General features: G+C 39.2%; 4 protein-coding genes across 5 annotated transcripts in view; 1 reads left to right on the forward strand and 3 right to left on the reverse strand.

Moving 5' to 3' along the window:
- The first annotated feature begins 6942 nt into the window (after window positions 1-6942).
- The window catches only part of LOC118273031 (uncharacterized), a 48576-nt gene continuing 28515 nt past the window's right edge, over window positions 6943-27003 (forward strand). For both annotated transcript variants that reach the window (XM_050694808.1, XM_050694819.1), the window contains exon 1: window positions 6943-7114. In XM_050694808.1, coding sequence (XP_050550765.1) covers window positions 6958-7114 — 157 coding nt within the window. In that variant the 5' untranslated portion in view covers window positions 6943-6957. The remainder of the gene's footprint in view (window positions 7115-27003) is intronic.
- Window positions 7993-12909, reverse strand: LOC118273030 (maltase A1). The gene is made up of 7 exons (XM_035589777.2): window positions 12550-12909; window positions 12016-12195; window positions 11800-11936; window positions 10840-11105; window positions 10371-10557; window positions 9317-9697; window positions 7993-8581 (listed from the first exon to the last, which is right to left on the reverse strand). Exons 1-7 carry the CDS (start codon window positions 12725-12727, stop codon window positions 8249-8251), a joined length of 1662 nt encoding a protein of 553 aa, XP_035445670.2. The 5' UTR covers window positions 12728-12909; the 3' UTR covers window positions 7993-8248.
- Window positions 13316-17229, reverse strand: LOC118273028 (maltase 2). Its single transcript, XM_035589776.2, has 8 exons — window positions 16992-17229; window positions 16470-16649; window positions 15872-16026; window positions 15407-15789; window positions 15099-15300; window positions 14651-15007; window positions 14312-14550; window positions 13316-13665 (listed from the first exon to the last, which is right to left on the reverse strand). The coding sequence occupies exons 1-8, from the start codon at window positions 17200-17202 to the stop codon at window positions 13593-13595; spliced, it is 1800 nt and encodes a 599-aa protein (XP_035445669.2). The 5' UTR covers window positions 17203-17229; the 3' UTR covers window positions 13316-13592.
- On the reverse strand, window positions 20057-26775 carry LOC118273027 (maltase A1-like). The gene is made up of 9 exons (XM_050694768.1): window positions 26611-26775; window positions 25697-25849; window positions 24767-24946; window positions 23306-23472; window positions 21877-22262; window positions 21332-21533; window positions 20865-21221; window positions 20542-20780; window positions 20057-20233 (listed from the first exon to the last, which is right to left on the reverse strand). The coding sequence occupies exons 1-9, from the start codon at window positions 26672-26674 to the stop codon at window positions 20161-20163; spliced, it is 1821 nt and encodes a 606-aa protein (XP_050550725.1). The 5' UTR covers window positions 26675-26775; the 3' UTR covers window positions 20057-20160.

Below are 27003 nucleotides of genomic sequence, written 5' to 3' on the forward strand. Positions count from 1 at the left end.
CACCTGACATTTTTTTTTTTTATTAATGATAATAGAGATATTTGTACCAGTACATACAGGGTGTGTGTGGGTAGTATATGCATACATGTATGTATGTATGTATGTATGCATGATAAATGAGCGATGTATGTATGTCCGGTAGTGCAAGCGTGTGCGCGTGCGCAGTGGAGCGTCACACATCGGCCTTACCTTCTGTCTACCCTGATTGCTGCACGCAACTTGAACATTCCTTCAAGAAAGTTATAATAAAAGAAAAACTATAATACAACCAATTATAGATAGACAGATACAGTCAGTATGCCTGACAAGCGAGATTCGATTCCCTGTACACAGAAATTAACGTCGAGTTTTCAAATCTTTCAATCGGTATTGAGTCTCAATTTGAAATTGAACCTAAGACCTATATTTGAATTTGTATTTTGTAATAATAGTAGTAAAAGTAGGTTTTAAACAAATAAAAGTACTATGTTCCCCATAAATATTTTGTATTTGATGAAATGAAATCGACCAATAACTTCACGGCATTATTGTAATGAGGGCACAACAGCAAGCGGACGCACTCGCTTTCAAACGATACGCACTTCACGAATACACTCAATATCGGTAGCACTCAATTACTAATACACACATTATTCATCTACTCTAATTATAAAGTAGACGAATTTATGTAATGTATGTAAGTAGTAACCTGCATTTCCACAAAAATATAGCCTTTTTTAGGGGGAAAATCATCCAATGGCTTCTCTTGCCAGGGCGAGGCGAGAGTGTCAGACTCTTACTGACTAAAAACCACCCCGTTCCTATTCCTGCTTTTCGAGCTGGAGCTACTTCGTCTTCTGGTTATAGATCAGCAAGACTCAACTGTCTTCGTGGCCCCATCTATGTCTTTGCCAAAATTCATCAAAACCAATTCAACAATTTAGTAGATAGCACATAAAGCAAAGAAATTCTGTGTCACAATTACAAAAGAAGTAGAAATTAGGATATCACAAACATATCATTAGAATTACTCAACCCAATAAACACACGACAATAATCCACACCGAGACCGAGTGCATTATCGCTAAAAATAGATTAGAAAAAAAATATACAAAGGAAAGGAAAAATCGGCCATTGTCCTCATTCTATCGATTAATTACATGAATCAATCAAGATTAATAGTAAAAAAAGGTTACAAGATAAAAAAAAACAGATGCCAGGATCAGCAGAGGTCTCGAATACCAACCGGCCGCGGATGTGAGGGAGGCCGCCATTAGGTACCCCAGGCCACCGCTGATGATAATAACATGTCGAATTTAGGCTCTGCTCCTACACAGCGGCCCGTATCTGCGATTGTTCGGGTGATAGCGGCTTATCTGTGATAATTTGTGTTCGTGTAACGATAGTGTATCGTGATTTTTATTAATTGCGGTGTGACGTGTTCTTATTGCTTCGTTATTTTATGTTGTTTGTCCAGCGTGCAGGTGCTTGCATTGCCAGACTTCTGTCGGTCTGTGCTAGAACAAAGAGATTTCATTAACGCATGCTGGAACACTAGGTTATTGTAATACGCAAATATAATAAGCACAAAGAACCGAACTGCCTAATATTTACATCTGCTTTTGATGACCAAAAAAAAGTAGTCAGTTTCAATATTTATGATTATCTACACAAGGGTCCATGGAAAGTCACCTCATGTCCATTCGTCGAATCATTCATGGTTAATTGGAATCACTCTTCATATCGTGATACATATTTTGGATGCCAATGTAATGAATGCAACACTTAACATTTTCAGTAGCTTCACCACAACACGAAATTCTCGTGAAAATCCTAATTTGCACTTTTCCAGGACCTCTATATGGCCCATATTTGATTTGCTCAAAACATTAGATATCATTCATTTCGAAATTAAGTTGTAATTGTGATCTATCGACTAATTTCTTTGCAATAACGAAAGATAGTATTTATTTATTAAAAACTGCAGTCTCTATCCACCAGTTTGCAGACACAGAAATAGTACCGCATAATGAATGTAGGTAATGCAGCTAAGTCTAGCGCTCTAATTTATTGTGGAAACGAACCAATGAACGGGCTTCTTGTCTCTCTCCCGTGAAGTAGGTTCAATTAATTAAAATGAGTAAGTAAGCGATACTTTTTATGCTAACAATAGCGTTGGATGTTGCTTAGTCCTTTTCTTTCTTTAAACATACAACATACAAACATACAAGTTCAACAGTACACATGACAGCCAGACCCAAAACGACAGTTTGTTTTCACACAAAAAGTTGCTCCGTGCAGGAATCGAACCCGCTATACATACGCATTTATGTGATTCACATTATTGAGATCTCCATATCTCGACTGCTACGTAGCTTGGACTTATTTGTCAATCAGTAGAACCTGTTTAGCTTGTAGAGCTTATATTTCGAAAAAAAAAAACTGAATAAACTACAAAAAGTATACCGTAATACTTTTTCCATACCGGAAGTCAAACTTGCGATCCTTTTTACAGCAGCCACGCTTGTGGCCGCTCTATCAGATTTTTTGTTTTCATTTGAAGTTGGGGGCCCTAATGACAAATACTTAAATTATATTGACATAATACGATAAATTCTCAGGAAGTTCTTATCTATAAAATAACCATCATTTAAAATCATCCCAGGGTTGCTTTGACCAAAAGTCCGCAACCTTTGTGTATTCCCCCAGAAATTGGCGACGTTTTATCTTAAACACAACTATAATAATATTCATTTACGTAACTAAGGATTACATAAATCTACATAAAACGGAACCAAACACATATAAAGTTCTTAAAAACCAAAATAAGGGTGTGTGTAGACAAGCAGGAAATTCCGTGGAACGGCCATTCCCGTCACCTCGTGATATGACCATCTGTACTGTTTACGTTGGCAATTTCCTACCCGACTGCCGACACCCGACACACGACACACGACAGGGCGACACGCGGCTATCGCGATCACCAGCTCGTGGGAACGCCGCCTTATGTCGCTTTTAGAAAACAGGATTTCTGGACTTTTAGAAGTTATTAAAGTTCGTACTTTACTGATCAGATCTTTGTTATTTGTATTGGTTTTTGGTAGTGGTCTGGGTGAGATTATGTTTATGTGATTTTTTAATAGTTATTGTCTATTATGCTACACAACTGGTCGTAATATCAGACTGCATGTTATCCCCAAATCTTTTGTAAACCTAAAAAGCTCCATATTACTTTGGACGACTCGAGAATTGAAGCTAACCAAGAGAGCTTGTTAGACAGTAACATTTGCGATCACTCGACCAACATGACTTTACATGACCAATTAACAAGTATGATGTATGAAAATAAATAATTTCACACACGCATTCAGGCGATGTTTTTATAAACGCACTAAAAAGCAGTAGGTACTTAAGTATTTCCTATATACTTATCTCAAGGTAGGATTATGTTCTAAATGCAATCATTAAATTATCGAAGAAAATTCTAGAGGGCTATATTGTTACTATGACGTCATTTAGGTCTTTATGTTATCTATGCAAATTCACTTGATATCTGATAATCGAATTATTAGGTTTACATTCTTTCAGTGTGGTTCTTACTAATATCAGATCTAGATAAACATATTATAATTAATGCGACAATTATTATATGGTATCTTTTCTTATCTTTGCCTTTAATCGTAACACTTACAAGAATCTGTTGAACTAGAAATGAATACTTATAATGCAAATTAATATACCTATTGTATAGTATAGTATTGTTAAAACGTATGCTTTAATTTCTAACTAAAGTACTAAGATAAATCAATAAATCTATCAAATTTAGTATATTTAATAGTTCGTAGTGCGAATCTCGTAGCGTATGTATAGTAGGTGCCTCGTAGCGTTGAGATCGTAGCTCGTAGTGTACAGTACGTAGCTCGTACTGTGTAGCATATAACGCGTAGTAGATCGCAGTGCGTAGTTAGTACTTCGTAGGGCGTAGCTCACAGCGCGTTGTAGATAGCTTGTAGCGTGTAGATCGTAGCTCGTAGTGTGCAGTACGTAGCTCGTAGTGCGTAGCACGAAGTAGGAAGCTGGCAGTTCGTAGTTCACATTTTGCTATTGTAGCTGCTGAGCTATGCATTTTGATTTAAGGTTTATATACTCTCCATGCGGTTGAATCGCTAGTTGAGTTTATGGCGTGTAACGCCTTCAAAGTTAATAGCGGGATAACGCTGAGCAGAGCTTAGAGCTGCGAACTACGCGCTACATGCTACGAGCTGCGAACTACGCGCTACGACCTACGGCTGTAGTATTTTGCAGCAACATAAATGTAATAATTTAAGACTGGGTATGTAGGGTTTATGGTTAGGGTAAAAAAAATTGGGTCAGGAAAATGATCGACTAGAGACCTCGGAACGGAAAACAAAGCGTGGCTAGACCTCCCACCAGGTGGACAAACTTTTATTGAACTAGAATAGGTTTTTCCAAACCTTAAATAATAATAGCATACAAATAATTAGCAGTCATGTCACAACTTTCAGACTGAATGTGTAAAGGGTAATGATCATTTATTTTTGAGGTTTCTAAGTTCAAAAACTTTGGTTCAGTGACGTGACGTCACGTATGTTTTGTTCTGTACCGCTCTCAGTAATTCATTCCTTAATTAGTCCTTGTTCGTTAATGCTCTGATTTAATTTGGTAGCTCTGTGTAATGTTAATTAAATACAACAATGGGTTTTGGAATTATACGTTGCAATTTATGTAGATGGATACGATTAAAACTTTAATACACAATATAATTGATTTATTAGTAAAACATGCATAATTTTACAGCTTAAGCCAATGCAGTTAAACTGATATGAAACTACTCCATATTATCTATTTAAAAAGTATAATACTGTCAATTACTTAAAACTAATTCATCAGCCATTCATCTTCTCACAAAATCTTAAACTTAAATAAGTAGAACATATTTTTTTAAACTCACATGTTTTAGCTGAGATTGAATGTCAGATCGACAGACAGACGGACAGAACGATAACTTAGCACATGTTCAACATTCAGGTGAAGAATATTTACAATATGGGACAATTGTGAAATATGTATTGAGGACTCAAACCGTTAGAAGGAGCATGCCGTTTGTAATATTACTTGGAAGCTAATCTTGACACGGTTTCATGATTCCATATACTCAAAACTTGTCAAAAAGATACCTTTGTGTGGAGGGCCCTTGAGTCGAGTGGCTCTCGTGAGGAGTGTCGGTGCGAGGGGGGGGAGGAGGGGCTAGTCAGTAAGGGTACCCTTCTACCGTCAACTTGACAAGTCGGCGTTGGTCTGAGGACCTGACACTCGCTGGTTCGAGACTAATACCAACTTTAGGGGGTTCCGACCCCCTTATCTATACAAGTGCTCGTATTTTTTATTTTTGAAGGTTTCTACCCAGTGTGGCGGCCGTGAGCTGTTTGAATGTCGCTTTCAATGCATTATTGTGTACTGATAAGCAATTGTATAATTATTCTGTTCATTTCTATTTTTGTTTTGTTTTTAGGACTTCGAATAAAATTCATGAAGTTCTCACTATAACAGTGTTTCTATTATAGGTTAAGAAATTTTTATTTGTAATTTTTGTTTAAAAATTCACATTTCCAACGTCCAAGTTGTTAAAAATATAATCAGATTAGTTAATTTAGTGGCTTGTCTTTAAAGGTTCCGTATGGTTTCTGTTCAACAAATCGTAGTTTTGAACCCTGAACGTGTTGTAATTCGATAGCGGGATTACGTTCCGGTGCGCTCTTTGAAACAAGAACTGAAACTTTCAACAACATATTGCTATTAGAACACCGGCAGGCGTTTAGTGTTACATTATTTTCATATCGTGATTTTGTGATACCGTGGCCATATTGTAATGTTTGAGGACATAATGTATCAATGAAATGTGTGAGTATTTAATATAATCTCATACGTAAAGATTAGTAGAAATAACTATCATTTCATTAAACTCCAACAAACCATATTGATCTCGACGGTTTTTCGTCTTCAGTAGTTGCTATGCTACACGACAAGTTATTCGGTTAATTTGCGCGCCAAAATCAGCGATGCCAGTAGATTCTGTCTCTACCCATACAAGTTACCAAAGGAATAAATTTATCCTTAAGAAAGAAACCAAAGAACAAATACCATCTAAATACATTTGGTCTGAAATCAGATAGTTAGTTGGCAAACCGCGGAGATCTCCTCACACGCTCGCAGAGACGAAGCAATCTTACAGAAGGCTCATAAATAAATGCGCGAGGCGACTGCCGCTATATTTCCATTGTTCCTCCAACTATTACAAATGTTACGAGCTGTTAATGCCCAAAAGCCGTGTGAGTGTTAGTAAATAGAGTAGTAATGCAGCATTGATTGGTCGAGGCCGCTCCGTCCGTCCGTTCGTTCATTCACTCTGTGAGTCATAGGGCGCGCGAGCCCGCGGGACGCCCGTACGACGGCTGAGCACGACAGGGCTGCCAGCGCCAGCCCGCCAGGGGTTGTTTGGGACTTACGCGCTTTGTTTTTGCCAAAAGCCGGACCTTTGAGGAAAAAATATACATGATATGGGATGCAGTCACGATACTCCAGATTAAGGGATTAGGGGTGAGATCGATGGGGTCGTTCAATGTTTTATAGTGTTCGGATGCTAATTTAGTTAACGTGGTGCAGATTCCGCTCGTTTGTTGAGCAATAATCTTTGTTGTTTCAAACACTGTTTTTGGAACTGTGTTAGGATAGAGAGACCGGTATTATATTATACTCAGTCACTTTACTGAAAGGATAAAAAAGCGACAAGGAATTCTCCTTAAAATGAAAATGATAACCAAAGAATGATTGCGATGCACGATTTAGGAATTGCATGGTTACCCCAAGAATTTTCTTGGTTTTTGAAAATGTTCCCGTCCAGCAACCCTAGGTGTTGGTGAGCGTGCGGGGCGGGGCTCTCGGGAGCGGGGGTGGCGCATGCGCGGTGCGCACGCTGGGTCGATAGGGGTCCGCGTTCAGTCCGCGCCGCGCCGGGCCACCAAGAGCCCGCGCCGCCCCGCCATGAGGGCGCGCGCGTTACTTTTCCTCCTCGTGGTTTATGCTACCTACAGCCATGCCGAGAAGAGCAAATTCTGTAAGTCTTATTATTATAAGCTCCAATCAATTCTTCAATGTTTTCAGAATTATACTTTTTGTGTTTTCTAGCGCGGTGATGTAGGTTTCGTCTGTTGGAGTTATTAGGCGGTTTCTATGTGTCTTGTGCAGGATCTTGTGCAGCTTCATAGTCTGTCATTTGTTGCGCATCAAAACTGTGTCCGATATAACTACAGTCAAGCCTAATAAAAGTTCGGTACAGGTTAGTGAAAATTTCGCGGCAATTCGCCGGACAATGTTGCTAACGCCGAAAGTGCACGCGAAGCCCAAACACATAAAACCATTAGATAATTAAATGTGTTGAAGCCTTTCATTCGCAAATAGCGTCCAGGTTAGTTATGTAAAATTACATTTGTCTTATATTGTCCGGAAATAGGTCACCAAGACAATAGCCCCTGAAATGTAAAAGCGGCGCGCGTCGTCCTCGGCCGCTCGCAGTGTGCGTCTAATATAGTAGACGATTCATTACCCCTAGTTTGGGCGTACGACTTTCTTTATATCGTACGTATCCTTAACGATATTAGGTCGTTTCGGCGACGTGTCGTTACGTCTAAATTATACTTCATAAATGTGTAATCTGTTTGATATTGTTCATGTTGAGGTTTTGTGTTTGGATGCCGCTTTTATTGATTTTAATTTCACTGAACCTCGTTTTGTTGTCAAATGTTTGGTTGCTTTAGGACCGATACACACCAGGTCCAAAGCGAACTCTATTAAATGCTCAAACATATTACCCTAGCCGGCTTTTTAAGATCATTTCTCACCCCGCTCGGTTGGTACTTTATTCCAACTTGATGGTTTTTACTCAGAGACGCATTCTTTTAAAAAAGGTTCAAGAATTACCAAATGTAAAGCCACTTGTTGCAGAAAACTTTTTTATTAAAAAGTTAAAAATGAACATAACATTGTATGATAAGGATAACCTAAAGTCATCGGTTCAGATAATTATAATTACAAACGTTGGAACTAAACGGAATATTTAGTTATTACATTTAACAACATTAATTACAAACTCAACTTTAATTTATCAAACTACTTATCACAAGAACATGAAATGGTCGCAGGTAATGTTTCAGAAGGAATATCATGAGCGTGGCTGCGAACTGTTGACGCGTTAGGTGCTAAAGTACTTGTTGACTTTCTGCCAACCTTCTTGTAACTTGCTGGTGATCTTCTCCACTGGTCCCGGGCCCCCGCAATGCCTCGGGGCTCCAGCCAGAAGTATCGTCTGTCCAGGACCTAGTCTCATAGTTTTATCCATCATCCAATGAGAAGCGACGGAGAAGCTCGACCCTGCTGAACTGCAGGCTATCGTCATCTCTGGCGGTATACCAGGGATCCTGGAAGGTTCCACCTGTGTAGGCTCGGTCGCCAAGTTCGAGATAAGCAGCAGAGACCCGCTGGAACCCCACCTCAAGATCACAATGGCTCCATTTTGTCGTTTTATCTGCAAAATTTGAAACATTAAGGGCTGGAGGATTAATTACTTTGATTGACATTTTTTAAGTCTCTGCGTGTACACTTCAAAGCAAGGGTTCGACCCTGCCCCTTTTTTATTGCGAGGCTAATTAATGCTCTTGTAAAACAGATGATAATTTATTTGCGCTCCTGTTTTTAAAAGTTAATGCTTTTTAACTTCAGTCTAATGGTCACTGCTCTCAAGAAGTTGACACATTAAGTCACGCGTAAAGTATTTTGATGTTTTCTTGGATACTTATTATTAACAATAAACTACAAATCTCTGAAAATTCACCCCCCAGCACGTGGAGGATCCAATTGAAGTAAAATACATTCCTCCGCTACCAAGAGAAGTATTATCCTCAAGAAACGTTTTAAAAGTAATGCTGTCATATCCGGAAGATGAGACGGATATTCCTAATGAATTTAGGTAGCGCTCCACATCTCTATCACCCCATGAAAAGGATATCATTCCCGAACGATGGAGACATATATACGCCATAATAGCTGCTTATCTCCCGTCGGCCAATTGGGGAAATGGGTTATTGTGAATTGCACACGCGTTATACTCGAATCAGGAATAGTTGTGTGAATTCACCCACATCGAGGCACTTTTATTGTGTAGATGTCGGGTCTTTTGCAAATATTTATTGTCAATTTATATTTGAGTTACTTTAAGGCTTTAACAGAAGAATACCATTTAAATATGTGTATATATAATTACCTCCACATGTGGTCCAAACGCCGGTGACTTCCTAAGTGCAGCAGCAATCCTCATCACGCCAACATGACTGTAATCATTCGAGAACTCGGTCTTTGCGTTAGCATATCTAAAGTTGGGAGCCAAAGGTAACCAGGATTCACCGCCTTTGGTGAAACCTGCTGAGTGAGAGTCATCCCATGGGAAGGGGGCTGCCCATGGTGCTGCTTGAATGGGCCAGCAAGTGCTGCCTGTCACCCATTCTAGGATAGTGTCTGCCGCCGCCAGCTCGTCTCCTTGCTGGATTATGGCAGAACCTGGTAGATTTAGGGCTAAAAGGTTCACGGCATCCACCATGTCACTTCCATAGCGGGAAGCTGTGCGACTGTCATTGGCGTTGCTTGTCTGAAAAAGAAAATAATAATTGCAATCTGCTAAGACTGGAATGTCATAAAAGTAGTGGAGGTGGTTTTCTTCCATAATTTCTTCGAAAAGCAGAAGATCTTATATATCTTATGGTAGAAACTACCCGAGACCTTATTAACTCTAACAAAATATTGTGAATAAGTTACTAAATGAATTTACTATTTTCGCAAGAATATAGTTGAGCGCGACTAATAACCTGGTCCCGTGGGCAATAAATAACTATCAAAGACTTTACGCGGCCAAAGACAGGCGTAAAACATTGTATAGAGACTCGCTAGGGAATACATCGGATGGTCTACATTTCTTTAGAGACCCTTGTAATGCACGGTTACTCATTAATTACCTAAGTCACTTTACAAGCTAACATACAATTTAGTCCATAGAAATACCATGTCTATTTAGGGTGCTAAACGTGGTATTAGAAATATGTAACTTGGGACTTTGTAATTAAAGTTTGACGCAAATACAAATATTGGAGTAGTTATGGTCTATTTTAAGCAATTCTCCGGTCAATATTCAAATTGACGCGGTGAATTACAAAACTGTTCTATTAAAATTTTCACGGAAGTACCTCCTGAATCAGTAATGGAAAGCCATAGTAACCCTAACTTGCAAACCTTTCACCAATTTTCACACTAGTCAGAAAACTTACGGCCCATGTAGGCTGGACATCTAAAGGCGAAGTCAGCAAAGATGCTTGGATGCCCAGCACCATTTCTGAGGTGGATCTGGTGGGGGTGGTCAGGGCTTTGCTGATGATGCTGTTGGCTCCCACGCCCCCATCCCCGTAGTACATTGCAGACTGTTCTGGTTTCAAAGATGACTCCACGAGGATAACCCTGTAAAGTTTTTGGGTAATGTCTGATATGAAGATAAAAGTCGCTTAATAATAGGGATAGCTTAACACAAGCAACAGATTATAATATAGTTTTTGTTGCACAACTTAATTAAATTCCTCTATCGACGGATAATTGCGTTCATATGATTTTCCGCAAGAAGTACGATTCTTCTAGCTTACAGGCTGTTTATTTACGTATAGAGAAACTTCATACTTTTCCTTGTACAAACATTAGACACTCAATTAAACACTCAATTAAAGAGTAACATAATAGCAATCTTACGGTGGGTCCATGCCACTTCCACGGGTACAGCTCATGGCATCTGCCACCAGCTTCTTCAGCAGCTGTTCCCCACAAGCCGTGTCTCTTGGGAAGTCAGGGTTCAGGAGAACGCCTGACACTCCCCTCTTAAGCCAGGTGCACTGTGCTGCAGAAAAGGCTGCTGCAACACTTTCGCAGCACAAGTTTAAGACAGCCTCGTTGTTCGAGGTGCCGAAGTACGCGTAGCGAGTGGCGTGCCAAGTCCAGGACTTCACACCATTTTCGACCTGCAAACACAAATAGTTTTTTTTTGATGATCCTATTGGAAATATCTAAGCAAGCTTTGTTTAATACTAGCTGTCCCAGCAAAGTTAGTTTTGACCCCAGAATATGAATGACCCTTCAATGGAGATAGTTTTCTGATTGTTATTCTACTAAGCGGAATGGAGTTATAAATAAATGAACGTTTTATTTATAAACTAGCTTCCGCCCGCGACTCCGTCCGCGCGGATGTCGGTCGGACAGACAGACAAAAAAAATTAATCACATGCTATTTATTTTTTTAATATTTTCAATGTACAGAATTGACCCTTCTACAGATTTATTATATGTATAGATACAAATACTCTGTCTATATAACAGAACAAATCTGATTATTGGTTTCCCATACAAAGGTCACACAATATTTCAAAATGGTTGGCCACGGGTCCAACAATAACCGCGGTAATTAATAGTTACGAATGCTGGCATAATGGCCGCTTGTCTGACTGATTGCTTGTTGTTCGCTGACAGGAAAATGTTGCTGTAATCTGTTACGTTACGTGATGCTGGTTGCGTTTCCATAATTGTAGTCCACGGGGTAATAACTAATCTTTGTTAGTTGCCATTTTTGATGAGCAGTCAGAAAATTTTCTTAGAACTAAGTTTTTGAATGATTTTAGTGTATATACCATTATTATTGACTATAGCTTGATAACTTACTGCTGGTGTGGAGTCAATAGTTCCATCCTTCCACATGACCCTGTGCTCGTACCCTGCCACGCGATCAGCACTCGACGTGAACCAATCAGACGCTATACTGACCGTTTGAAGTGGCAGCGTTATCACGATTTTCAACTCTGTACCAAACACGTTAAAGTTTAAAATTCTTCAAGAACTCTTCTCGAAGTTATAAAGAAGTTAGTTAAGCTTACTTACCTAGCTTTTTAATCTTGTCGACTAGATTGGAGAAGTCTTCAGGAGTTCCATATCTTGGGTCTATGTCGCTGAAGTCGATGATGCCTGGTTTGTTGCAGTCTATACTCCTGGCTGAGATCGGAGACAGGATCACTGCATCAGCTCCCAATGCTCGCACGTAGCTAATTTGTTTTACCGCTCCTGCGATGATAAAATTGGCATTTATCTAAGGCGCGTGTTACTCGTAGTATTTCTTTTTGTCAGGCGTCTTGTTGTGATCAAAGTACTTTAAACATATCAACTAATAACTTAATCTTTCTTCTTCAATGTTTCTAGGATTTTTTATGTTAATTCAGGCGTTAAATGGCTTGTTAAGTACTTCTAGTTCGTAGTTTAAAACGTACAAGTTTTCCTATTGTTTTTCGAACCAGCTGTTTATCACGGAATATGGTAAATTACGAACAGAATCATAATAATTCTAACGGTTACAGAATTTATTAAATATCGCTATAGTTTCTTGGCTCAACGAATAGTCTTCACAATCAACAAGCTCACCTTTTAGATCCCCTAAGCCGTCGCCGTCGCTGTCTCTGAAACTGTCCACCAACATTCTGTAGTAGACCGCGCTGTCCCACCACTGGGGCCCCATGGAGCCGGCAGCCCCGCCCAACACACACACGACAAACACCCAGAACATCTTGGACACAAATAAGCCCAGCACCAGCATCACCATCGACCTCGTAATCGCTAGTGCGGGGACAAAGTATCGATACACATTATTTATGTACCAGGTTTTACAAAGTTCCCACCAAGTTCAGTTTTGATGGATTAATGGGCCTCAAGTTCGCAGGTGTCAAGAGAATTATTTATGTTATGTATTGATTTGTCTCGGTTTTAAGTTGAGAGGTTCCGGAGTGTTCGGGTTTTAAGGGATTACTTCATTTAATATGATGAGAAGTTTTAAGGTAGATACGAAGTGGGCTGAATAAAAGGATTTGTGGGTTTTTATTTATGTGGATTTGTTTTATGGCCATTATTATATTGATTCTAAGATAGCATCGCCAGGCTTGCAACAATGCTCAAGGTAAATCAGTAAATTACTTATCAACTGCAATTGCACGCATCAAGTAAGTGGTAGGTGTAGGTATTATTATAATAGATAGCTTAAATATTTCGACTTAATTACCTGATTTAATGATAAGTATTTCACTTAACCTTATTAAATAAGATTATCGATAAGTACGATCGTACCTACCCACAGCACTAACCTTTGGACAATTTGTTTAGTAAACAAGGCATTGTGTCAAATTAAACGATTAGGTAATAGCTACGCCATCTTTATTTATTTCTATGAATTAGTTTAATAATACAATACATATACACACACGTATAAAGAGAAGACAAATACTGACAAGGTGACAATAGCACCACAAGACTTGTACAATATACAATTGCATAATAACCTACTACAAACATCTTCAATTGATTTTCAACTTAAAAACAAAATTATAAAATTTAGAATTCATTACTATAACAAAACATGATTTTGCTTAGGTACATATGTAGGTCCTAGTAACTAGATATTCTAGGAAGTAGGATCACGAGGGTGGAGCTCGAAGTACCAGGGCTTCTCCAGGCAGCAGGGTGATGCTGTCCGAAGAAACCGTTGACCTGGAAATGTAAAAACAAGATTTTATTTGAAGTGCTAAGCTAATTTTCAACATGTCGAACTCAAAACTGTTTTCGAAATATGAAATCTTACTATATTTTAAATGGTTCCTATTGCAATTCTGACCTTTTTTTAGTACTCAGTTCTTATTAATAAATCCAGGACAAAGAACCTTCAAGGTTTTAGGCGGTTTTAGTGGTACGTACATACATACATAACCTCAGGCCTGTCTATCATGGGAGTAGGCAGAGATTATGGAATACCAATGGCTGCGATTCTTATTAAAATTATTGATTAAGCCTTCATATTTGAAACCAAGGGAGATAATGTTATAGGATAATGATAAACGCCCAATTATCCTTTTTCTAAAGAAATCAAAGTAATAAAGATACAACAATCAGCACAGCAAGCACTAGGTACATTACGATTACACAAATATTTTTATATCCCTATTTTATCTTATTGTAATCATATTCTAGACTTTTGATAATTTGCCTCATTGTCATATTTGTATAATGTGCGTTAGTTATCATTGCGGATTACTTCGATATTATTAGCATTTAAGTACTGTTAGCTAATAACATAATCAGATTGTAAATTTCGAAGGTACATTATCCAAGATTATAGGAAAAGTGTATAGTTCCTTACCCAGGAGTTCTGGTGCTGTGCACACTGGAGACGTACACAGTCAGGGGTTCTGAGAGCAGCTCTACGTTACTGAGGCTGACTGTGTCGCTGACTGAGCCCACGTTGAACAGCAGGGCATACGTGTCGTAGGTCCTCAGGTGCCGGACCAAGAGCAGCGTGTTCAAGCTCAGCGCCTGCACGTCGTATGCTCCGTGGGAGAGGGTCTTCTCCTTACGAAGTTTCGTCAGTGATTGATATACCTAGAAAAAATAAATTGGTTTAAAAATGGCAATCTACTTATACCAACTAGTGCTTACTATATTACTTTTAATACACCATCATCATCATCCATCATCTCACCTTGTAATGACTAACATCCGCGTCTTTCTGTGCCTGAAGATTGATTTCCATGTAATCTTCGGCCACCGGCAGCCAAGTTCTTTCAGCCGTTGAGAATCCAGCATTAGTAGTGTTATCCCAGTGGTAAGGTGTTCTGCAAGGGTCCCTGGAGAACTCCAAGTAGTTACTTTCATTGCCCTGGTTCAGGGCTGCCACATCAACGGTGTCCGCCCAGCTAACGAAGCCGTCCTTCATACCGATCTCCTCGCCCTGGTACGTGATGGCTACTCCAGGGAGTAACATGTTCAGACCGTTCAATCCATCCACCATGTTGCCTCTGAATCTAGACGGCATTCGGCTCTGGTCGTGGTTTCCGAACTAAAATAAAAATATGTTTTGCGGTACCAACTAAGTACGACTTTATTTTGTTTGAATAAGTTTAATAGGAGAGAATTAGGATATAGCTTACCACCCAGTTCGGCACTTGCCCCTTTGGCATGTACGTGAGCCAGTGCCTAATGACGTAGGCGAAGTCTCTGGCACTCGACTCAGCAGACAACGTTGTGATGAAGTCAAAGTTGAAGGGGAAATGAGCGCCGATCCTTCCATTCTCATCTCCATAGTACAACATGGTCATACTTATGTTAGCATACGCCTCCGCTAGAAGTACTCTAAACAAAAAATTCATAATACATTTCACTAGTATTCTTAACATATACCTAATTTTTATTACTTAAAAACCATACATACGAGAATATGCATTCAAAAGATACTTACTTGGTCTCGGAACCGTTGTTCTTTGCCCAGTTATCAACTGCTTCTCTCCAATCGTATACAACATCGTACAATTCTATGAGATCCCTCACGTGGATCTGCGTGGTGTATCCAGTCTGATTAGGTGACAAGAACATATTGCCAGACAAAGGTTCGTCTGGCCAGACTCCATTTTCATCGGGAGCTGTTTCGAACAAGTGAGGAATGGCGTCTACCCTGAAGCCGTCAGCTCCTCTCTCAATCCAGAATAACATGATCTTGATCATTTCATCTTTGACTGCCTGCTCGCGGAAGTTGAAGTCAGCTTGTTGAATTGCAAATTGATGGAGGTAGAATTGCTGGCGTTTTTCGCTAAACTCCCAGACAGACCCGCCAAATTGACTTATCTAAATAAAAAGTGTACAGGGTTTATTATTGGAGCTTAGCTTGTATTACATAAGTAATTTGTAATGCAAAGTTTGTTCTTACCCAGTTCGAGGGCACGTCAGGTTTACCATCGACCATGACTGGATCGGCCCAGACGAAGTAGTCTTCATATCCTGGCTCTCTGTTTTCCGACTTTATAAAGTAGTCCGAATATGTACTAGCATGGTTGGGTACGTAGTCCAACAATACTTTAAGTCCTAAAAATCGATATTATTTTGTTTATTAACACATTGCACGCCGTGGTGGTCACCGGTGACAGACGTTAGCGGAGGATTTGCCTTCAACAGTTTTCTATTGGCAGTCAAAGACTTGAGTTACTATCTTGCAGTTCAAAGACTTTCGATTTTATTGATACCATATAATGTTTGTATTGTGGGATGTAGATTCAGCAATCAAAGCCTCGACCGACACCTTACTAGGCTAACATTATATGGTATGGTCAAGTGCTTGATGCAGAAAGCAATACTGTTGGACTTTGCGGGTACTGTCCAGAAATTCCTGTTACTAGTGGGATACTACTATTTATTATATTTTTAAATGATTTTCTCTTAGAAAATATTAAATATTTAAAAATGTAAGGATTTAAAGTAAATAAATGCTGCCAGCTGGTACATGTTATATTGGATAAAATTAAACTTACCAAGTTCATGTGCTTTTCGAACCAGTTCGTCAAAGTCTGCCATGGTTCCGTACTCCTCTTGTATATCGTAAAAGTCGCTGATATCGTATCCAAAGTCATACATCGGAGACTTGAAGATAGGAGACATCCAGAGAGCACCCACGCCAGCATCCACCAGATGCTCCAGTTTGCTAATGATACCTGCAAAAATATATTATGAAAATGGACGGGAAACCTTAAACGATTTGAAATATTTAAATTTTAAATCATTCGTTTCCTTATTTTGTTTCGTGAATTGCCGTGTATTTGGTATATTAGTGTATCGAGAACTGCTGCCCTTTTATAAGTGTATGTAATTAAATGTCATGGCATGGCTTCCTGATGAAATATACTATTGTTAAACAGCGATTGACCTTTACAGAGTACAGAGAAAATTCTAGAATCATTTAGTGATTTCGTTAGAGATGACCAATACGAAAAAGGATTAAACTGGACCCTACCACTGCCCAACCAGTTTGAGGCGCACACGTATTATTAACTTACCTTGAAGGTCTCCAACGCCGTCTCCAGTGCTGTCTTTGAAGGATCTTGGGTAGATTTGGTATATTACTGTGTGTTCCCACCAATCAAGCTCCCTCAGTTCTGGTGGCTCCGGGGTTCCCTCCCTCATCACGGCCCACACCACGACCCCCACTATGGCTCCCACCACCGCCGCGGCCAGCACCGCTACAAGCACAGTCCGTTTCCAAGACATGTTTGCTCGAATGCTCTCAGAACAATACAAGATCTGAATTTAAAGACTTCTTATCGATCTTTTAGAGTAATAAATCCTTATCGTTTCGATTTTTTATGATGATCACATTATGTTAATTGGTGGTAAAGGTGTCCTATCTACGAAGTGCGTATGTGTTCTGAGATAGACACGTAGGACTAAGCATTATCAGGTTTTTATCAATTAATACAGCATTGCTAGTATTGATCACATACGAGCGGTGGTGCGTGGAGAGTTCACACGGCATCTGCTGTGTCTTAGTGCTTTCATTAGATCTATACTTTTTGGTGGATAGTTTGAATTACTCCGACAATATCTCGTTAGGTTGTACAACACTAGAGGCAGCGGAAGTGGAGTCTGCAATTACCACGGTCGAGCAGTCTGCCGGCTGCCTCTAAATTATTACGCCGTATCTCTGTGATATGTAAACGCTATACAATTCCCATTAATACGCTATCATTTGCATCATTAATATTACTAATTGAATCTGAAACTACAAAAGGCATAACTGTCGAATGTGATTTCTTTGTGAAGTGATGCGTTATTAGTTTTATGGTTTAGTTTCATTCTCCGTGTTTATTTGGAAAAAGTTATATTTTTTTAGAAAACTGTCTCAATCTAGATTTTTCTCGTGTACCTACAAACACATATAATCATATACATATCACACCCAGATCAGGAACAACAACGTGTGGATCAACACGTTGTAGGTGGGTGCACCAGTCGGTTACCCAGCTACTGTACAGCTACAGTGATAAACTCACACTTTTATGCCATGGGCAAATGATGATGATGTAAAATAATCTTTGTCTAATTCTATAGCTCCCACCATATTTATAATATTATAAATGTCCATACAAGCGTACTGGTTAACACTTATTCGACAGATGTTAGTAGTACGTGTATTGATAGCGACGGAATATATAATTTAAACTATTAATTATTTAATATAAAAGAAAGTAGTTAGTTTAAAATCAACGCCCACTTGTCCATGGACAATAAAATAGCTAGAATAGAAACAAGTGGCCAAGTTTGTTCTATTATTAGATGTAAAATTGGTTCCAAGTGCCCCGGCGAGCTGAAATCGATACCTCTGGACAATACCACCTCACCACCTCAGTACCTCGTCAAGAATCAATGGAGATCATTAATTCAGAGCTTCTTGTTTCTTGGTGTACTTTTGAAGGACAAAAGGTTAGTTTACAATTGAGTTTAAAATCAATAGCTCAGTATACTGTTGGACTCTGGACCACCTCGAGTGGACTAACTAGTATAACATTTTACCAGTGGATTCGGTTGCGTTCTTGTGGGCTAAAAAGTATATTTTCAGCCAATTTAGCTCATACCCTGTCTGCATACCAAATTTTATCAAAATCCGTTCAGAACTTCGCACTTAATAATATCAGTGTGAGCGTGATTAGTGTGATTTACCCTTTGAACCCTGTGAGGAAAACAAGGTGTTATGTTATCATAAAATAATGATATCGGATGCATTCTTGATGCTTAATAACTTTATCTAAATATATAATTCTAGATTGCAACATTACTTATGAAGTATCTTAATTTTATCAATTTTATATATTCACATCCTATTCAAATTATGTTATCAAGTTATTGTGTCAGCTTATTGAACTTATATTTTTAATTTTATTTCTGGTGTTATGTTAATTACTAAAAGATTCAATGTCAGGAGGATCAAAAACGTGCGTCCTGGACAAGATCTAAACAAAATGGGTAACTGTCTACTAGCTTACCGAATAAGTAATCAACAAACTGCGTGTTGATAAGAGTAGTCCATTAAAAACTATATATATTTCAGTCGTTATATGTATAAATATATCGTCACGCCTTTTATCCCCGAAGGGGAAGGCAGAGGTCACATTATGACACATAATGCCACTGTAAAATGTACACCCACTTTTCACAATTTATGTTGTAAGTCCCATGTAATGGTGGTGAGCCTATTGCCATATACCGGGCACATTTCCAGGCTCCGTGCTACTACTGAGAAATTTTCGAAAAGCCGAATATAACCCAATAATACTTTGCCCGACCCGGGAATCGAACCCGAGACCCCTTGCCCGGCAGTCACACTTGCAACCACTCGGCCAACGAGGCAGTCTATATCTATTTCAGACACCATCAAATACTAGAGATTGCCTAAAAGTTGATGCAGTCTCAGATGCTTTAGCATTGCAGCACTGACAAACTGGGATGGAAAACATCGTGAGGAAACCTGAGCTTAAAATGTCTTAATATAAGTTGAAAATCGCCAACCCGCATTGGGCAATCGTAGTGATTATTGCTTAAACCTTATCACTATGGGAAAACGCCATTGGTCAAGAGTGGCTACTTATACTAATTTTTGGGATTAGTGTGTTATATTTAGTTTTAATTGTAGGTAGAAAGCTTATCATTAGGCTGTAGATGATTTCTATGCTATACTTGGCATTAGTATACAAGTTACAACTTGTTATCTGCTTTAATCTACCTAGGTATTTATGTAGATAGATTGTTGATAACGGACATAAGTTGTTATACAGCTTAAACACCAGATTGTTGTATTATGTTTATAATATTTTACAAGTTTAAATATACTGGTCAGGCGCAGGACTAACGGGCACTTTACGTGTTTTTCGAGATACGGGAGTGAAACACCGCCAAACTTCTAGACTCCGGGCTAATAATGGTCATTTGATTCAATATATGCCATTATCAATTTTTGATCAGCGCGGAAATCGAATCCGCGACACGTTGCATATCAGCCAGTTACCCAACGACTGCGCCAACCCTGCAGTTAGAGAAAGAAGGGGTAGACAACAATAAAAACCCTTAATTCCAATTAACATTTTTACTAACATAATTTACTTGACAAAACTTATAAATAAATAGTCTTTTGTACATCGGTGTGCTAAACAATAAATATTATACGAATGTGTCTCAAGCGGACGGTGACCGCAGGATCAGAGCTTCTCCAGGAGCCAGGGTCAGCTCGCTTGCATCGATGACAGTTCTGCAAACAAATAACCAATCATGTGTTAAAAAACTGTGGATTTCAATACTAGGCGCTTTTTGGGACAGGACGTAATATTGATCGTCAATAAATACAAGTTATAAGTACACGTATAAATAATACCTAGTCTAAGTTGAGGTCTTTTTAAATTTCTAAAATATGCATAATTATTGTGCTTGGCTGATTCTTCTTTGAACAGCGAAATTCATTTAGTTTGAATGTGTAGATATTTGGACAGTTCAGACCAACCGGCCGGTGGCTGTGCGCTGTTTCAGCGCCTTCTTATAAATAACTAACAAAAATCTTACCCAATATCCCTGCTGGAATGTATGCTAGAGACGTAGACGGTGGCTGGTCTTCTGAGGTATGGTACCCTGTTTAAGTCGAGGGTGTCTTGAGTGGTGCCCACATTGAACAGCAACACCAGCGTGTCGTAGGTGCTCAGGTAGCGGACCAAGTAGAACGAGCTGTCAGACAGTGCCCTGATGTCGTACTCGCCGTGGGAAAGAGTCTTCTCCTTTCGTAAGGCCGTCAACCTTTGGTACACCTGTAAAATATTCCATTTGTGTATTTATGTAATCGTAAGACTTAATTATATTGGAGTGCTAGGTTGTTATCTTCAATTATTCACCTTGTAATGACTCTTTGCATCCTCCTTCTGTTTGGCCAGATTAATTTCTTGATAGTCTTCAGCAATTGGAAGCCACGTTGTGTCACCTGTTGTGAAACCAGCCTTATGACCATCGTTCCAATGGTAGGGAGTCCTGGCAGGGTCTCTGGAGTACAAGTGGTAGGTATCTTCGTCTCCTCGGTTGCAAGCCTCCACGTCCACTGTATCTTCCCAGGAAACGTAGCCGTCTCTCATGCCAATCTCCTCGCCCTGGTAGGTGACGGAGGTGCCGGGCAGCATCATGTTCAGAGAGTTGAGACCGTCCACCATGTCGTGACGGAACCGCGTCGGCATTCTGTTGTTGTCGTGGTTGCCAAACTAAAAACCAAACCGTTCACATTGTTACATAAAGTTATATTATTTTCTTTATAAAAAGCTTGCGACACGTGGCACACTCAATAGACTGTCTGATCACTCAATAACTTTACCTGCCAGTTAGCTACTGCTCTGTAAGGCATGTAGGTGAGCCACTTCAGTATGGTGTAGACAAAGTCCCTCGCATTAGACTTAGCAGACACGTCGGTGATGAAGTCGAAATTGAATGGGAAGTGGGCACCTATCTTTCCTTCCTCATTTCCATAGTACAACATAGTCATGGTTATGTTCGCGTATCCTTCCGAGAACAAAACTCTGGAAAAGGGAAATCATATTTAAAGATCTCAAAGAAAACAATTTCTTAAACTTATTGCTCCGTAAATATTCAAACCTATAGCATACTTCCCTAAATACCTTTATAACGGTATTAAAGAAAGACGGAAATCACAAAGTATTCCTTAAATTTTATTGGAGTTTTCAATCTCCAATTCGTTGTTAACTGAAGTATAATAATTTTGGGCCTTCTTATAGGATTCATTGGATACTTACATAGGATTCGAATTATAAGAATTCCATTACTTAGGACGGACAATTTGAAATAGCTATAGTAGTAAAATTGTAAAGAATTTCTTCCATCGTACTAAAATGCCTCACTGACCTGGTGTCTCCTCCGTGCTCCTTATTGTAGTTATCGATAAATTCTCTCCATTCGTACACGACGTCGTACAATTCTATTAAGTCTTTGGTGTATAGCGGGATTGTGTAGCCAAGCTGGTGTGATTCGAACTCCGCCAGTCCACTGAGAGGATCATCAGGGTATCTTCCGCCATGGTCAGCTGGATCTGCTTCAATCAGATATGGCAGAGCGTCTACTCTAAAGCCGTCAACGCCTCTGTCCAACCAGAATGTCATAATATCGAACATTTCCTGTTTAACGGCTGGGTTTCTGAAGTTGAAGTCTGCCTGTTGGATGGCAAACTGGTGGAGGTAGTACTGTTTTCTCTTGTCGCTCCATTCCCACGCGGACCCGCCGAATTGACTCACCTGGAAAACAGTTTTGTTAATGTTTCTCTCTTTTACTGCTATCAGACAGGGAACTGGAACACGTCATGGTAACACAATATAGCTGAACAGTTCTAAATACAGAAAGTATTTAGGTAAATGTTATGTTAATGGAAAATACTTATTACGCATTCAAAAAAAAGTTTTGCCAAAAGTTATAAACCGCCGATGTTTATGGGTATCTTTTTCATACTTAAAGCAATCTTTTAAGGGAAATAATGAGTTGGGGGAAGTTATCGGCATGTTCACTTGCTGAAGGTTGACTGTTGAAGTTATATTATTTTAAAATATTTTACTATGCCACGTTCTGTTTTATGAACTCTAAATGGTAATTCGTTTACAATTTATAATAACTATAGCACCACAAATAACACTTAATGAAAATGTTGCTGATTCTAAAACAGTTTAGCTAACGACCAGTAAATAATGGATGCTAGTTTAAACTGCAGTTGCAATGCGGTGCAATCGGATGGCCCCTAATTTTAGCCAACTGAATGATTGCGACCGATTGACTAAAGGCCAGGATATTCAATAAAGCCCAGGATGTGCAATAAAGACCAGGAGATTCCAATAAAGGATGTTCAATCAGTGTGATTGCTAGTGATCACGTATGGTCCTGAGAATAGACCTTAGATAGACTTAGAGTCACTCAGCGCGTGATGGAAAGAGCTAGGTTTCTTGACGCGGTGTGGTCTGGCCTGTAACTCTAGGTCTTTGGCGAATTTCCATATTTCGGAGTGTTTATGGCAACTGCGGACCGGAAGATGTAATATGGAAAGGCCTCCCGCTAAGTAGGATGAAAGTGGCAAGCTGTCATTAAACGTGAGGGCTTTTGTCCAGCAGTGGAGATCTTCCGACTTATGATGATGACGAATGATCGGTTGAACTCCTACTTAGTTCGTGGTAGACGTCTACAAAATACTAATAACTTTTAAAATACAGTGAAAAAAAAGAAATAGGACAGGTGATAGATAACAATGCTTTCAATGCATGTGAACATATTCTGGAAGCTTTTGAAATCTTACCCAATTTGAAGGGGGGAGCGGCCTGCCATTTGGATTTGCAGGGTCAGGGATACCATCATCCCAGATGAAGAAGTCCTCGTATTTTGGATTCCTCTTCTCTGACTCTATGAAGTACATCGATTCATTGCTCGCGTGGTTCGGCACGAAGTCCAATAGCAATTTTATTCCTGTAGAGAAAAATGTCTATATAGCATCTTTATGTCCTTTCACATATCTTATAGTGTAATGCCATAACAGTAGTATAGTTACCACTTTTAATAAAAAAGCACTCAAACTTGTATCCTTATTTGACTTTAAATGTCTTCGAAAATTGGAACATTCTACAAAATGACCTAATTGTTTGTACGTATGTAGTATAGGTACTAGGTACATATATAATTATTCCTCGTTATCATAATATCGACAAAGGATTATTAGTTTTTGATAGATTACTTTGAATCAGTGCATTGATAATATCTGTATCTGTAGGTTTGATCTTCCAGTGACTTGTTTGTACCAGGTTCAGTCCCGATTTTAGATCGGTGTAAGATTAGTACGTACTACGACAGTGATTACATTATTTTATTAAAATGCACGTCAGCACTTGGATTTTGAACTCTGCGAGATAATAAATACGCTTCTATTTCGCTTACACATTACCCCTGCTGATAAGACCTTTACTATATTAAGTCTGAATTAATTATAGCTTCGTTATCATCATCAACTGCCTGTAAGTGGCCACTGCTGACCAAAGGCCTCTTCTCACACGGAGAAGGTTTGAGCTTTAATCACCACCAAAACGCTTGCTCAAAGCGGAACGACGATTTCGAACTTATATTTAGAAATTATTAACCCAGGTTTCCTCACGATGTTTTCCTTCATCGTTTACCAGTCGTGTATAACTTGGAAAAAGTCACATTAGTACTTGGTAGGTTTCGAACCCTCATGCATGACAAGCGTCTTAAACCTTTTACGTATTTGTAATTGAGACTTTTACCTCCACAATGACAGTACAAATGTTATTTGTAAAAAGTAATAATCATATAGTTATCAGTATGTTAATAGGTAGGTATACAATTGTTATCACCGTTTACCTGTAAACCTACGAAGAGAAATCAGTAATTTGCTTGTTAAATACGATTATCTACACTATAAGCTTATGATCGGAATATTTTATTATGATATTTATATCTTGTGAACAATTTAATTCGTGATAAGGAATTCTTGGCCACACGTACCGACCGCCTCTGGCGGAGCAATAATCAATATTGCGAATGTGAATAATCTTGCCAGGCAAAATACAAGTCGTATTCGATAGAAGAATGTTTTTCTGGGTAGTTGCAAGAAATCTCCAAATGTACGCATTTGCCAATGGCCTTAAACGCCTTCCTTACAAAATCCCTAAAATTTCCACAAGGTTTCCATAACAAGGAAGACCTTTTTCTGTTTTTTTTTCTTCAGTCGTATGAAAGAACAACTTACCAAGTTCATGAGCCCTCTTCAGGAGCTCATCAAACTGTTCCATGGTCCCGTAGTCTTCATGGATTTCGTAGAAGTTGCTGATGTCGTACCCAAAGTCCACCATAGGGGACTTGAAGATAGGAGACATCCAAATAGCGTCCACTCCAGCATCCACGAAGTGTTCCAGCTCTTGCATTATACCTGAGGAAGAACATGTATTTATGAGTATACCTTCATGGTGATAATTGTGATGAAAGACTTAGTACAGGATGGGGTACCCAAAAAGGATTTTTAAAGGATTTGTAACGGGATAGAGACTTTCCGGGAGTTGTAGACCTAACTTCTTTGTCGCACCAGTTAGATGGGAAAATGCTCTAAGCCTTTTTTTTTGAGGGGGAAATCATCCAATGACTTCTCCCGTCTTGGGCGAGGAGGAAGTGTCAGACTCTTACTGACTAAAAACCACCCCGTTCCTACTCTTGCTTTTCGAGCCGGAGCCCCGGTAAACCTGCAGGCTAGGTTGTTCGCAACTCCGGATCAGGCATTTACTACCCTGGGCCCCATCTGTGATGGTCTGATGACATGTTCTAAGCCTAGACCTGTGTTTGACAAAATAGTACAGACTTTACAATGACAATCGTCACTGACCAGTCCACGTCACCATCATCAGCATCTATCGTCATCAGTCATGTCTCGTTAAGCACTAATGCCACTTTAATGCCAATAATTGCAGTTATTCAGCGATTATTACTACACAAACGATAATGTTTGTCATGATTATGTTCTATAAAACATCGGATAAAGAACTTTAGCAACACTTTTTTATATTTCATTTTAGTTTGGCAGATTTGGAGATAAGTGGCTATAATCACGGAGAATTTTGGTCTTCCTGTCTTCTGTGCAATTGAATGTTTGAAGTTATTTATTTCAATAGGGGTTGCAACCAGTTACCTTCCAAATCTCCGACGCCGTCTGCATCACTGTCCTTGAAAGACCTTGGGTAGATCTGGTACAAGGCGCAATGTTCCCACCAATCCATGTTCCTCAACTGAGGAGTCTCTGGTAAACATTTCTGCGTAGCTATCACTCCCCATGCTATCAAACCTGGAACACATTCAAACAAATCTTTAGAAATATGATCAGAAGGAAGCCGTGACATTGGGGCTCCGGAAAGTAGGTCTGTCTATAAGAGGACCTGGCGTCACCGGTGATGATGGCGTATTCATAAGAATCCCACACTCTTTTGCCTTTCTCCCCAAAAAGCTAGGCGCGGTTTGAAGAGAAGAAGAGAAGTTTCTCTCCAAAAAACAGTATTTTAGGATTGTTCTTTAAAAACCTTATAAAACAGACTGTAAAATTATTTCTTTGAATCAACAGAGGCTGCATGGATAGCAAAACTAATTGGCACAAGCCTTTGAGAGAGGAAAATAAGTCCTATATAAAGGAGACCTAAATCATAAAAGAGCAAGGCACCTCTTTGCTAAGGAACTCGGTGCAGTTGCATAACTATGAAAGCGCAACACCAACTAACTATTTACTAATTGAAAGAAGTCTCGCAAATGCAGCAGTAATAAGGCGTTCATAGAAATAAATAGGTCAATTGAATCTATATTAAAAGGCACTTTGAGTACCAACTGCACTTTGAAAACTGCTTTTAAGTACTAGCACTTTTATAATTCATTATAAGCTTGAACCGATAATAAAGACTTATCAAAATTAGAAAATGTGACACCAGGTGTTGAAAAAAATGTATCACCGCTTATGATAACCGTAGCAGACCTTTCTGTGTAAAATACCGACAAATTCTATATCGAACACACATCAAACACGAATTAACTTATAAGCTCTGATAGGGAACGAGTTACCTCCAATAGCGCCCAATAAGGCGATAGTGAGTACAACAATGAGTGCCACATGCAACGACTTCATGGTGTCATAGACGCAGGCCGACTGCCGACTGCGGACTGCCTGCCTGTCAAATTATCTACATTTTAAATAAACGATATCTGCGGACAATTCGTAATTATGTTATGTATTATCGCAGAGATATTGCTGTATGTGGTCTTTAGATCTCCTATCGTTTGTAATATCAGTGTGAGATTATCAGATTCTTTGAAAAACAATATTTGTGTTTGTCCTGTATGTGGTCTGCGCTTGGATTATAATGATATCTTATATCTTATAGTAAGGCACGTGGTCCGTTGTAGGTACAATATAAGGAATAATAGGTTGAATTATAAATTAATCGAAAGTAATCG

This window comes from Spodoptera frugiperda, chromosome 1 (assembly GCF_023101765.2).
Source record: "Spodoptera frugiperda isolate SF20-4 chromosome 1, AGI-APGP_CSIRO_Sfru_2.0, whole genome shotgun sequence".
NCBI classification, from domain to species: Eukaryota; Metazoa; Arthropoda; class Insecta; order Lepidoptera; family Noctuidae; genus Spodoptera; species Spodoptera frugiperda.